This window comes from Schistocerca americana, chromosome 2, assembly GCF_021461395.2.
Source record: "Schistocerca americana isolate TAMUIC-IGC-003095 chromosome 2, iqSchAmer2.1, whole genome shotgun sequence".
NCBI lineage: Eukaryota > Metazoa > Arthropoda > Insecta > Orthoptera > Acrididae > Schistocerca > Schistocerca americana.
In genome coordinates, this window is record NC_060120.1 from 409947231 (window position 1) to 409961534 (window position 14304).

Below are 14304 nucleotides of genomic sequence, written 5' to 3' on the forward strand. Positions count from 1 at the left end.
TCACTTCAGACTACTGCAGAAGCTTTGTCATCACACATATAAACGGTGATGACCCGGACTCGGAAACTTCTGGATAAATGCTAGATGATAACTACGAACAAGCCGATGACAGTAATTAAACTGCTAATTTCCACGAAGTAAACGTCTACAAAATTTTGTGCAGCTGCGGTCACGGCCATGTTGCACTCACAATGGTGTGCAAGACTTAACGACGAAAGTAGCTTTCACATGATATGTCACTGCCAAGTAACATGGTTCGATGAAACTGGGACCATATGTAGTAATATCTGCTATAGTACAGTACAGAAGTTAACTGAAAAAATGCAATAAGACGCATAGAAATGACACTGGTGTTCAAAGATGATTATTTACACTGAATAGACCGCGATTTATGACGGTGTCCTGGACAGTACAAAAGGTGGGAGATGGTCCTTAATCGGGTATGTGATCACCACAGACGGCAGTGCATGCTTTGCAGAATGCTTTCATGCTAGGGACCAGGTTGGCAGTCGGTACGCCCATGCATCGTTAAACCTTCCTTCGTCATAACACCTAGACCATCAAAGCAATAATGTTGAACAATGTTCTTGAGTACATTATGTTGCCTCATATGTCGAGAGGTTGGAACACATAACTAACACAGGCAGAATGTCAAACACGTCCGTTTTGGTGGTCCAGGTATTATGGTGTGGAGAGGCGTAATGTTGCATGGGCGCGCTGACCTCCTGAACACAGTACATTCATCGTCAACAGTTCTGTGTCCCTGCACTCCTTCCCCATATGCGTCGTTCCAGTGGTGTATTCGATCCTGACTTCATTTTAATAGAGTCGAGGGACATGAAAGGGAAGCAGTGGTTGGGAAGGGAGTAAGACAGGGTTGTAGCCTCTCCCCGATGTTGTTCAATCTGTATATTGAGCAAGCAGTAAAGGAAACAAAAGAAAAATTCGGGGTAGGTATTAAAATTCATGGAGAAGAAATAAAAACTTTTTAGGTTCGCCGATGACATTGTAATTCTGTCAGAGACAGCAAAGGACTTGGAAGAGCAGTTGAATGGAATGGACAGTGTCTTGAAAGGAGGATATAAGATGAACATCAACAAAAGCAAAACGAGGATAATGGAATGTAGTCTAATTAAGTCGGGTGATGCTGAGGGAATTAGATTAGGAAATGAGGCACTTGCAGTAGTAAAGGAGTTTTGCTATTTGGGGAGCAAAATAACTGATGATGGTCGAAGTAGAGAGGATATAAAATGTAGGCTGGCAATGGCAAGGAAAGCATTTCTGAAGAAGAGAAATTTGTTAACATCCAGTATTGATTTAAGTGTCAGGAAGTCATTTCTGAAAGTATTCGTATGGAGTGCAGCCATGTATGGAAGTGAAACATGGACGATAAATAGTTTGGACAAGAAGAGAATAGAAGCTTTCGAAATGTGGTGCTACAGAACAATGCTGAAGATTAGATGGGTAGATCACATAACTAATGAGGAAGTATTGAATAGGATTGGGGAGAAGAGAAGTTTGTGGCACAACTTGACCAGAAGAAGGGATCGGTTGGTAGGACATGTTCTGAGGCATCAAGGGATCACCAATTTAGTATTGGAGGGCAGCGTGGAGGGTAAAAATCGTAGAGGGAGACCAAGAGATGAATACACTAAGCAGATTCAAAAGGATGTAGGTTGCAGTAGGTACTGGGAGATGAAAAAGCTTGCACAGGATAGAGTGGCATGGAGAGCTGCATCAAACCAGTCTCAGGACTGAAGACCACAACAACAACAACAGATGGAAATGCTCTATTGCATCGAATCGAACTGCGCAGGTGGAGGAGCTGTTGAGACGAAAGTATGTTGATCGAACAGACTGGCCTGCCCGTTCCCCGACTTAAATCGAATTAGGAACGTGTGGTATGTGTTTATCAGCATGTGCATGTGCACCAACGACCATCCAGCAGTTATCAACCGCCGTGGAATGGCGTGGAATGCCTTATCACAACAGCTCCTTACCAACCTTGTGGCCAGCACGGGAGCACGAAGCAGAGCATGTATTGCCGTGGTGATCACACATTCAATTAAGAATCATGTTCCGCCTTTTGTACTTTCCAGTGGACCATCATAAATCGCAGGGACTTCCATGTAAATTATAATCTTTGAATAAAGTATCATTTCTGTTCGTCTCATTACGTATTTGATTCAGTTCCTTTCTGTACTATATTGCACCATTTCTTTGTATGTATGGTCCACGTTTCGTCAATCTATGTTACTTGGCAGTGATACATCATGTGGAAGATAATTTCGTCCTTATTTTCTCCACAGCAGTGTAGAAAGAGACTGAAAATGGATCCAGATTCGGTTAAACGAAACACAGAAGCCAAATGCGCAACTGGAAATTGCGGAATAACCTTGGTAACAATCATACCATCTTAGAAAAGAATTCCCGCATTTTAAATTTCTATACACGACTGCACTCCGGAATGTAGCACACGAATAAACACAAAAAATCAATGGTAAAGATTCTGGGCTCCGATTTTGTGGAACAACATTGAGGCTTAGAAATATAGATGAAACAGAAGAGGCAAATCACTTCTAACAATCATGCACAATCTTTAACTGCGAGAGAAAGGTCAAGATGTAGGATAAACATAAAACAGAAGCGAAGGGATAACGCCAAGCGATTAAACTTCATTAACACTGGTAAAGTTTCATTCAAGACTGGAATATTTTCTCAACAACCCATAAAATTATGGAAAGTTGTAAAAAGAACTGTCACATATCAAACCAGTTAAATTAATCGTTTAATAGTTCATATATTACCTCACAAGTTAACAGCCTTTTAAGAAAATGTCTCCTAAGAGCAAGGCCTGACTTGATAAAGAAGCAGTCACTATATATTTATCATTGATAACGTGAAGTGTGATATTTTCATAGCTAAAGTTAAAATAAGAAGTTAAGTTACAATAATTATCCACCAGGAAAGAAAACTATATAATGTATGAAGCTGTTCAAGGAACCACAAAACTGATTTGCAAAGACTGCTTTGTACAATGTATTCTTTTAAAACACATTGTGTGTAAATAAGTACTCAAGATGACAGACCGAATGAATAAATAAATAAAAGCAATAGAAGTTTGACGATAAAAAGTAAAAAGACGAAGTAAAATATATTGATCCCAAAAAGATAATGGGTCTTTGATGAAATTTTGTTTTCAATAAAATGGTACACACTGCAAAGTAACGCAAGAACCGACTTCAAATGAGTGGATCAAATAACATGCCGGCATCTTAAAATTTAATTTATTTTATTTTTCACAATTTTCCGGCAACGATCATTAATTTAAAGAAGACAAGATTTACCAAGGACCTGGTCTTAAACTTTCGGCATTAGGTAAGTGGGCGGTAGGACGCAACGCGCCAGTATTTCTTCTGCAAGTCATTGAAGTGAACTTCATGTCTAGATTAACGTCTGTTCGTAACTAAATTAGTTTCGACATGCAAATTATTTTGAGACCAACGAGATAACTGTACATCTTTCTATCTTATGAGATATATCGCTTCAGTAATCGTCTATTTTACTTGGCAAACTTATAACAGTATCATCACTGCACTCAACATTAAACTCCTTTGTAAGTGTTTTTATAAAGAAGTATTACTAAATTATTATATTTTATGATCCATATTACCTGAGGAACTGCATCAAATTTAGCTATTGCATCAGGATATGAAATGAATGCTAAACCAGTTCCGCTTCTTACAACTCCAGAAATGTCGTCCACACCCATTTCATATGCAAGATTTCCTAGGATGGAGAAGATAGTGAAACCAGCCAGTAGGCTGGTGAACGTATCCAGCAGCGTCACTATCATAGCATCCCTGAAAAAAGTTTTCTATTATTAATAGCTTAATGCTAGTGTACAATAAATAAGTGTGACCTGTACGATATTGTTTTTACCTGTATATATTATGCTTGAAGTTGTTGTATGACGCTAGCATCACCAGTGTACCGAATGACATGGAAAGCGAGAAAAAGCACTGCGTCACAGCAGCGTACCAAACCTAGAATTACGGTATTACAATAGTGACAACATAATATTCGGACTTTTCCTTAACTTTTATTGGTATATTAACACGCTATGCTGTAAGCTTCTTTCGGAGTGGAGAGTACAACAAAGAGAAATATATCACTCTACTTCGCAAGTGCTTAGAAAGATTGTCTATGCTGGTGCGAAAAGACTTGAAAGGTAAGTTGCACGTTGTCATAGTAGGCCAAGTAATTTTTATTTAATGCTGCACTACACATCAGAGTCATAAATGACTCTATTTTTCTTCATTGACACAAAGTATGTAAAAAATAAAACAATGGTCCGAACTTTGCGTAACAAGGGTGGCACACTGTTAGAGGAGAGTATATGCTCCGGGGTTCCTGCAGATGCAATTCTGCTGCAGTTCGGATAACAAGTTCACTACAGTGCGCAAGTGAAATGGGGTGACAACTGGAACCTAGACTATAGAAATCCGCTCCTTGGTCACGAAGCGATTCGAGAACCACTGTGTAAACGTCCTTATCGTTGGAATATATATTTCCTCCCAGATAGTCTTTCAGTTTGATGAAAAGAAGGAAATTATGGGCTGCAAGGTCTGGAATGTATTACCAATGTGCGGCCTTGGTCAAATTGTTGGCACCATGTCACTAATTGCTTTTGGTCCGTATACTGGCAGAATTCCACAGTGAATCTGTGAGCAATTAAGACGTTTTCCGGCCTGGATGGCCTAGCGGTTCTTGGTGCTACAGTCTGGAACCGCGCGACCGCTACTGTCGCAGGTTCGAATCCTGCCTCGGGCATGAATGTGTGTGATGTCCTTAATTTAGTTAGGTTTAATAAGTTCTAAGTTCTAGGGGACTGATGACCTCAGAAGTTAAGTCCCATAGCGCTCAGAGCCAATTAAGACGTTTTGCCCACAAGAAACGTAATGTGCCTTATACATCAACTCTGGAGTGCGGTTCCGGTTGCCGCCCATTTCACTTGCACAATGTGATATACTTGTTAATTCGAACTGCAGCAGAACTGTGTCTACAGGAAACCCAAAATATGTACTCTCTTCGGACAATCGATCACTCTTCTTGCGCAGTGATTTTAGTGTGGTACGACATGGGTACCTTACTTTCTGAAGTCTGTAGGTATGAAACGTATGATACATCAATTGAATCACTCCTTGTAGACACACAGTCACACGAAAAATGGAAAGCAATTATGTTCAAAGATCTATTGAGAGGTTATCAGCTAATGGGAACTCCTTAAATACAGAAGAATTGTACTGTGGACAGATTTACAATTAGGTTACTACTCTAAAAAATATCAAATTATCAGTAGAGGGAATTTACTTAATTTTTTATCAAAAGGTAGTAATGATAACTGCTTGTCATTGCACGTCTTGAAGACAAACCAATCAATAAGTTAGCATACACATAAACTTGAGAGAGAGAGAGAGAGAGAGAGAAAGGGAGAGCGAGGGAGAGAGTGAGAGAGAAAGAGACAGGTGACCATATGTATGTATGTATGTCTGATATCTCCTCCAAAACCTCTGGATCTATTTCAGCAAAATTTTGCACACAATCAGTAAACTTCATGTGTATGAGCACTGTGGGGTTTATAGTCACATAGCTCAATACTAAATGATATATCGACAAATCATCATACAGATTATTCTGTACAACAGGTGTGTTGTGAAGAAATAGTATCATCCTGCCTTAACAATACTTTGCAGGCAGCCTACATGTCAGGGACAAACAAATCATTATCAATTCCTGTCTTGAACGACAGGTATGTTCTGGTGATAGTATCGACCTGCTTTAGCGACCTGTCTTGCAGGAGCTACATATGCAAATGGACATGGATGGGGGAATGTCACATTAAATACCTTTCAGCTGTCTTGTTCTCAAACTGAATTTATTTGGCTACTTGTTTCAGCATTTAACTACGCCATCTTCAGACCCATGACTGATGTGTAGGAAGATTCTACTTCGGTTCTGATCAAAACAGGGGCCAGCAATACTAGTATTAGTAGATTTCTGGTTGCTATAGCGATCATCTACCAACTGATAAGAACCGAGGTAGAATCTTCCATGTCCTTCAGGGGCCTGAAGATGGCGTAGTAAAACGCTGTTTGCCAAATAAAGTAAGTCTGGAAACTAAATCACTGAAAGGTATTTAAGTTGACATCTTGTATCTAACAGCTGAGTCCTGCAACCATCTCTAAAATAATGGAAAATACAGAGACTGGATGGGGAAAACTGACATGAATAGAGGAGGAGATGGACACAGAGAGGGGGAGGATGAGATGTATAAGGAGAAAGTGGCCAGCAGAGGATGGACAGAGAGAGCAGGAGGCGGAGATTGATAGGGGCCAGTAGGAGATAAATAGGGACAGATGGTGATGGACAGGGAGAGGGGGCCAGGAGGGGAAGCATAGGGAGAGGGGCCAAGACGATATGAAAAGAGAGATGTGGGCGGAAGGAGATGGACAGTAAGAGAGTGGGCAGGAGATGGACAGTGAGAGAGGAGAGAAGATATGGGGGAGACAAGGGGAGAAGAAGATGGGATTGGGGAGGAGGAGATGGACAAGGGGAGAGGCAGGGGGAAAGGACATAGTATAGCATCACTTCTTGAAAAAAGTAATGAAAATTACTTTATGTATGGGTGACTACAATGGAGCCGCTATTTAATCTCAGTAAATGTAAAACGGTGTCTCATAATAATTTCCATTTCATTTTAGGCCAAAGGTACAGTTTTATTGAAAGAAATTATTTTAAGTGGGTACACTGCCATTGCACGTAGGCGGCTATACTGAAGCATCAAGCGTCACAGAGAAAAATAATTGTTTGAATATTATATTAAATTTGCTTATTGCATTACGTTAAAGAAAGATAATTCTTTTCATCCATCGTGAGTAAGACGTTAGAATATGCAGGATATTTCTGGCCACAAATCCTTTCGATATTTTCAGAATTAAATAGCTATGAAGAAATTTTATTAATTTTAACAGCAATGGCGTCGCTTCAACAATGTAATTACAAATGGCCAGGGCAACATTTAATTGCTATGTAATTAATTAAATAAAGGGGACAGAGAAGGTAATTTCTTGCTACTAACAAAAACATATACTGCATTAAATACTAACATATATATTTAGCAGAAATTCCAAATACACTACATATAGTAGAAATAATTCTTTACAGCCCGTAATCGAAATGCAACATCAGAACCAACCAGCCACGGATAACAAAGAAGAAGAAGAGAGAGAAGACAATGAAATCATTGTATACTACGATACAGAGATACCAGTAATTCAATTCTCTGAGCACGTATAGTGCCTCCATTGTAGTCACTATCGATTAAGTAATTTACATTACTTTTTCAAGAAGCGGTGCTATTGTGGACACACACACAGAGAGAGAGAAGAAGGACAAAGATAGAGGGACAGAACGGTAAGAGATGGAAAGGTTGAGAAGGAAGAGGAGATGGACAATGAACAACAGAAGTGGGGGAGGAGGTGTTGGACAGAAAGAGAGGTTAGTATGAGATAGACAGAAAAAGAGGAAGAGAGAAGGACATATATACATACATATAAGATGCACTTTTCATCGTGCTGGAGATGTCTGTAATCCATGTCTCAATATGTCATACCAGACTGGCAATTAAATACCACATTCTAGATTGCTTTTTACTGCAAAATTTGATACCATGTCTAGTCTTCAGTTACAAGAATTTTTGGTCTGTAATTCATCGGTTCTAGCCGCTTCCCGTCATCCTTCAAGTGCAGCCATTATTCATCAACTGTTAACAATATTTTGTAGTAGAAGTGTGCCTGGAGTAAACCTTTCTGCATTTTTTCAAAAAATATCAGCACACACTCTAGTCAGTTTAAATCACAAATTCGGCACATTATGCACAGTGACAAACGTTAGCAGGAACTTTTATTTCGTATGTTTTAATAGCTGCTTTTACATCTGTAGCCAAGAAAATTTAAATTGGTAGAAATTTCGACATCAAAAAAGAATAACCCTAATAAATCTCGGAATATGTGTGAAACAGCGACAGCACAGAAATGATGTAAATGTAGATTTATTAGCTTTCTCTCTAGTGTTATTGGGAACAACATCATTACTATATTCTTATCTAGTGAAGAGTCGTTAAGGGCGATGGGAATTTCTAAGGAATAATCAGTGAGACACATCGACTGCAAAAGGCTTTAATATTAGAAGGGTGAGCTCTAATGTGCTACAGTAATCAGTCTCCGAGAAATTTGTGTGTCAAACAGTGACTATTCGTGTTGTATGGAGCATACTGCTATGATATGTGAAGAGTGTCATATGCAGTGAGGAGATATCAACGGACTATGGAACTCGACCACAAGTTGATCCCTGTGTTGTCTGTGTGGTCATAGGGAGCAATACAGTTCTGTCTACAGAAATGGCGATGGAGCTCTTAAATTAAGACTAGCCTTGGTTCAAGTTATTCTCTGTTGATGGTGACACGTGTTTGACGCTACTGTGATCACTCTTACAACTGATCTGATACAGCTCTTCACTATTTCCTCATCTGATAATCTGTTTACCCTCAAGTAGTACTTATCTTCACTGTCGTCAATTATTAGCTGGATATATTACAATCCCTCTTGCATCATGGAAGGTTATTCCCAAATTTCTAATCACATGTCCTCTCGTCCTGTCCTTCCTTCTCTTGAAAGGTTTTCACATGTTTTTTTCCTCGCCGATTCTGCAGAGCACCATTTCATTTGTTGTTTGGTCAGCCCACTCAATTTTCAACGTACGTGTGTAACATCTTGTCTCAAAAGCTTCAGGTCTCTTCTGGCTTTTCTTACTGTCCATAACGAACTTACACATCATCATCCTGTTATCCATTCACAGTATCAAGTAAAGGCCTATGTTTCATACACGAAACTTTTGACTCCGAATAATTTCCTTGCCTGTGCTATTCTGCTTCTTTCGTCTTCCTTGCTTCGTTCACCATGTGTTATTCCACTTTCAAGTTGTAATGCAACTGATCAGTGGTCCTGTTTTCGTTATCTTTTCTACTTACTGGTAAATTCTGAGAAGCTGATACATAAAAAAATTTCTGAAATTACATAAATCTGGGTTTTTGAATGAACAAATGGTAATGTATTGTTTCATTTATATTCAAACATAAAAAATTATGTTCGGTCTATGTATCGAAAGTAACTATTATTAATTTAATTATCTTTCAGAAAACATTTTTTTCGTATTTCCATTTTAATTTTCAATTGTAATTAAAGTTGAAATTATTGTCATTATCACCATTTTTGCAAATTATTCTGAAAATATTTGAAAATAACTAATTAGCTATGTATAAATTTCTATGAAAATAAAAGAATCGGTACTTTGTAAGAATTTTGTCCTGTGCGTGGGTGTATCTTTGTTCTTCAGGGGTTAATATGTAGTTATGGTATGGAGACGTACAGAGTTAGATGTTCACTGTAACAGTACGAAGACTAAATTGTGATATTATGAGCAATACAAAATGAAGAAAATAAAACGTCAGATGGAAGAAACTGAAACAAGCAGTGATCAAATTTAAACAATAAAATTCGATCATATTCCTAAATGTGAAATTTATTGTTTCAGTGAGCCAAGTTTTTTGACAAGCTATGTTTATTAATGATAAATTGCTAAGAGGAAATGAGTACCTATGTGTTTTACTATTATTCTGCCTTACTTCTCGCTTATAATAGTTGCACTGTAGTAGTGCAGGAATTCTTTAAAAAAGTTCTCTTCTTTGTCAGTTTCTAACATTTAATTGTTTTTTCACAGGAGAGGGCCATAATAATGTTGGTGCTCTGAGATTTTGGCACTGCAGTAAATTTATGTCTTTCAGACCAAGAAGGAGAAGTAGATGTGAATTTACAAGGAATGTGGACCAATGAAATTATTCCTCAACTGAAAGAACTGTTGTTGGATTGAAGCCTAAGTACAACAATCATTACTGGTGGATAATAAGGCAATGATTATTAATTAATCTGCTGGTTGTACCTGAGACAGCAATGTATGTGACCATGTGATTGCTGCATAGCCAAATACTTTACTTTTTTCGTAATTTTTGGAGTGAAACTTAAAAGCCAATAAACATGTTTAAGAAGAAACTAGAACAAGAATTAATGAAATGCGAATGTATTAAAGACGTTACAGATACAGTAACAGCTAGTTTAGAATGCATACTAGCAACAGTTGAAGTATCTGTTATAAAAAATTTAGAAAAGATTACTAAATGGCCAAAACAGAATGTGGCACTGTTGAACAATCACAGAATAAATGTTTCCAAGCTACTACATGAAGTAGAATGCACCAAAACTGAAATTAGTGTTCAAGACGATATAGTAAACTTGCAAATTTTGTCAAAATTTTAAATTACTGTATTGAGGGAAAAGGTCAAAACAAAATTTTTGGAAGAGAAATATTAATAGTAGCCAGTAAAGAAGAAGAAGTTTATGTTAAGAATCTGAAGATGAGGCCAAAAACGTGACTGAAGCACAACCTATTTTAGTAGCTGAACCTATCAATGTAGTTAGTGTTGAAAATATTGTTGCTTATAAAATAATTAACAGAGAGGAATGTGTAAATAAACCATTTAATGGTTAAAAACAAACTGTTTTTATCTTGAAAAATGTTAATATTTTAAGTAAAAATGTGAAGAAGTAGTCAATGTTGATGAAGAAGCTAGCTTTCTTGCTTTTTGAATGAGAATAGTAACTAGCGAAAATTAAAAGCAAGTGTCAGAGGTGTAATGATAGAATTATCAGCACTGTGCACAACAAATCAGGAGAAGCCTTAAAAGAAATTTTGACAGTAATTCGAAAACAGGGAGTTAGAAGAATACTGATTTAAGATATATATCAACTCATGTAAAATAGTTGTATTTGACAAAACATATGAAAATCTTCATCTTTTAGTTACACTGAAGGAGAGAATATTTGCAGTATGTGAAAGCAAATTACATCTGTTCATGACATAAAGGTACATAATTTTCGTTTATTTGTGTAGACTTGAAACAAAAAGTGAATTAAGATATACCAGTAATGTTATGCCTGATTATGGAATGATTGTAGAATTATGTTCAGTTTTTACTTTAAAATAGAAAAAGTGCAGCCAGGTGAATTCTACAAAGAGTGAAAAAGCCTCCAAACAAAGAAATGTGTCTTGGAAAACCAAGAGAGGCGTAACGATAGTCTATCTGTTACTGAAAACGCAAAGAGTTCTGCATATGTATTTTGGAAATTGACATTTATGATTTAATTTCATGACAGTTCATAAATTATTTGTTATTACAATTTATACATATAAAAGTTCTTTCAGTATACAATGTTTCTACATACTCTATGTTAGGATTTATGTTCAATTGTGTTTGATAAATACTTTTACTTGAGTTATGCTTAATGCTGACGACTTGAACTAGGCTGTAGGATAAAAAATACTAGGAAATGAAACATGTTGTGTTGATGTTATCTAAAATGATTTTGTACATAAAGTAATGTCCTATTTAATGATATATATTCTTATCAGGTCTGTGTTTTGTGTGATAATTTTGTCATTGTTTAGACGAAATTATGCTGATTTTAAAAACTGAATATACAGCACACTGTTTTGGACAAAAAAATATTGTTAGGTATCATTTAAGATAACATGGAACATTCTTATGCTTGGCTAATAATTTTTGGATGTATTTTGGAATCATTGTACTGATCTGAAGTGGAATTTGAATAATCATTATTTTTTGGGAGATAATATCACTAAATGTCTTCTGAGTTTCTATACTGTTTGGTTTCATGGAAAGGTTTCATTTTGGATACATTTGGTAAATTAATATAAAACATTTGTGGGTAGTTTTGCCAATATGGGAAAGCCTTAATGTTAGACTTGCTCGTTAACTATTTGCTGTCAGCACCTGTATAGAATTATTATTAAAAAAATGAAGCTAGGATAAGCATTTTGTATTGAATAGGTAGTAGATTAGGCTGACAAGTCATGTAAAATTTGAAGTTTTATTTCATTCCAGTTAAGTTTTTGATGAGAATGTTCTCTATAGAGAGAAGATTGTTTTTTAGATCAGGTAGGTAGAATTTTAGTGCTATGACAGAAGACAGACATTAGAAAAACCATGAATAAGAACCAAATGATTTTAATTTCAATTATATATGTACTATGATCAAAATATTTTTAATTTTTGCAATTTGGAGAATGTTTCTGTTGTAAGTTTTCTATGTGTTTTGAGAATTAAGGCGATTAAAGTGATGCTGAAATGATGTTCTGTTGAAAGTTGATATGAAGTAGAAGGTGAAGAAGTAAGAGTTTGGAAATTGTATTCTGATTTATAGTATGGTACATTCACTTGCAAAATAATGTATGTGTTTACATCAGGGATTTAGTTGAAGGTCATAGTGTACCTACTGTTGATCTGAGAGACAAGAAATTTTTTTTATTATATTTAATAATTTGTAGACAATAACGTGATGCAATAACAGAAATAGAGAAAGTAATTTACAATGAAAAATAGCTGTAATCCAATGATGTATACCGTCCAATACTATGAACCACCAGTTTGATGAAACAATTCTGATTACTTTAAAATGGGATACTATTTTTTGTATGAAATAAACTGAAGTGTACTAGTGCACTGTGAGTGTTAAGGAAATTTTCTGTGTGAATTTTGTGTTTTTGAGAGTTACTTTGTTACTCTGATATGGATTGTGCAGTTTAGTGTTTGTGGTTGTAAATATTACTGAATGATATTGCACTGCATGTGCTTTATGTTTTTCCCTCTTTTGTCTGATGCTGAAAAGATGAGTAGATTGATTTAATGAAATTTCCAACAATTTTGTACATTCTTAATCAATTTTAGGTTTCATCAGTACTAAACAAAATCATGTTAAGAAAGGAAGTGTTTAGTAATTACTTTAAATTAAAAGCATGATAGGAACCAAGTGAATGAAAAAAGATCAGTAATAGTTGGGGGAAGAATCCTTAATTATATCTTATGCATGGTTAAGGGGACTAGCCAGGATGTTATTACAGTGTCCAAATACTACATTCAGGCAGTGCAGCTAGTGGCTGTGTTGATCCCAGACTCAGAAGCACTCTGGTCAGGCCTGGAAGGTATGCCAACACTGAATACTGTTCACATGCCTAGCCATGCTTTTGTGCTAGGCCGGGTAGTGAATCTTGCATAAAGTTGTCAGAGGACTTATTGCCATGCACGTCACTGTTCTGAGCTGGTTAAATTACTATTACAAGTAGTGGACTGACATAATGTAGTCAATAGTATGTGGCCACAGGGAAAATCCAGTTAGTACTGATCCACACCCCACTGTAAGAAGTTTGGCTAAATAGACGTTGGATATCCACCTGAGTCTTCTAAATCTTATTTGAGGACAAAAGAATTGCAGAGCTTAATGACTCAAAATAAATTCAGTTGAAACAAGAATCACCCAAAATAAAATTAAAAAAATGGGAATTTAGTAGGGTTATAAGAAGTGATGTGAAGGTAAAAAAATCGAAAATGTGGAAGAATGTTTTATCACTGAGGAACAGAGCAATGGAGGCTCTATTGTTGACAAGTGTATTAAAAACTAACAGTATCACAAATAAAGAAGGAATGGAAGGACTGGGTTTAAAAATAGAAAGTGTTATACAGAAATCATTCGAGGCCCTGTGCCAACATGTTCAAATTCTGGTAAGAAGACCTCTATAGAGAGTTAAGAAACTTGGTAAACGACAACAGATCCAACTACAAGTAAATAAAGGTGAGTTTAATGTGTAAGCAGTACAACAACTGATCAATAGTTCTTCACTGAAAAATTACCGATGTGATACCACAAATGACAAGCAGTACATGTTAGAAGAATTTGTTCAGAGACACTTATTTCTTTTAACACACACAATCGGAAGAAACAGATACAAATGGACTTAACAAGCAAAAGAAGGCGCCAGAAATTAACTCCAATACATTTTCTCAAAAAAAAAAAAAAAAAAAAAAAAAACGAAATTGTACAAGATGTAACAGACCTGAATAACTTTCGAATTATTAATGATAACGCACCCTAAGATAGAGAATAAAATTAGATGTAAGGCTATTAGGCAGGAAGTCAGAGATAAGTATCAACAGGCTTTACGTAAAAATAAGGAGGTAAACCAGAATATGCCAAGTAACAATTCAAATAACTTCGAAAATGAAAGGTTTGCAGGCTTAGGCAATGTAGGTAATTACTGAAGAAGGGTACATCT

The 14304-nt window shown here is 36.4% G+C and overlaps 1 protein-coding gene across 1 annotated transcript in view; it reads right to left on the reverse strand.

Moving 5' to 3' along the window:
• LOC124594057 (sodium-dependent nutrient amino acid transporter 1-like) overlaps positions 1 to 14304 on the reverse strand; it is an 85484-nt gene that overhangs the window by 22620 nt on the left and 48560 nt on the right. Inside the window, exons 7-8 of the mRNA XM_047132406.1 lie at positions 3943 to 4046; positions 3674 to 3863 (exon numbers count right to left, since the gene is read on the reverse strand). Of these exons, the coding sequence (XP_046988362.1) occupies positions 3674 to 3863; positions 3943 to 4046 (294 nt within the window). The remainder of the gene's footprint in view (positions 1 to 3673; positions 3864 to 3942; positions 4047 to 14304) is intronic.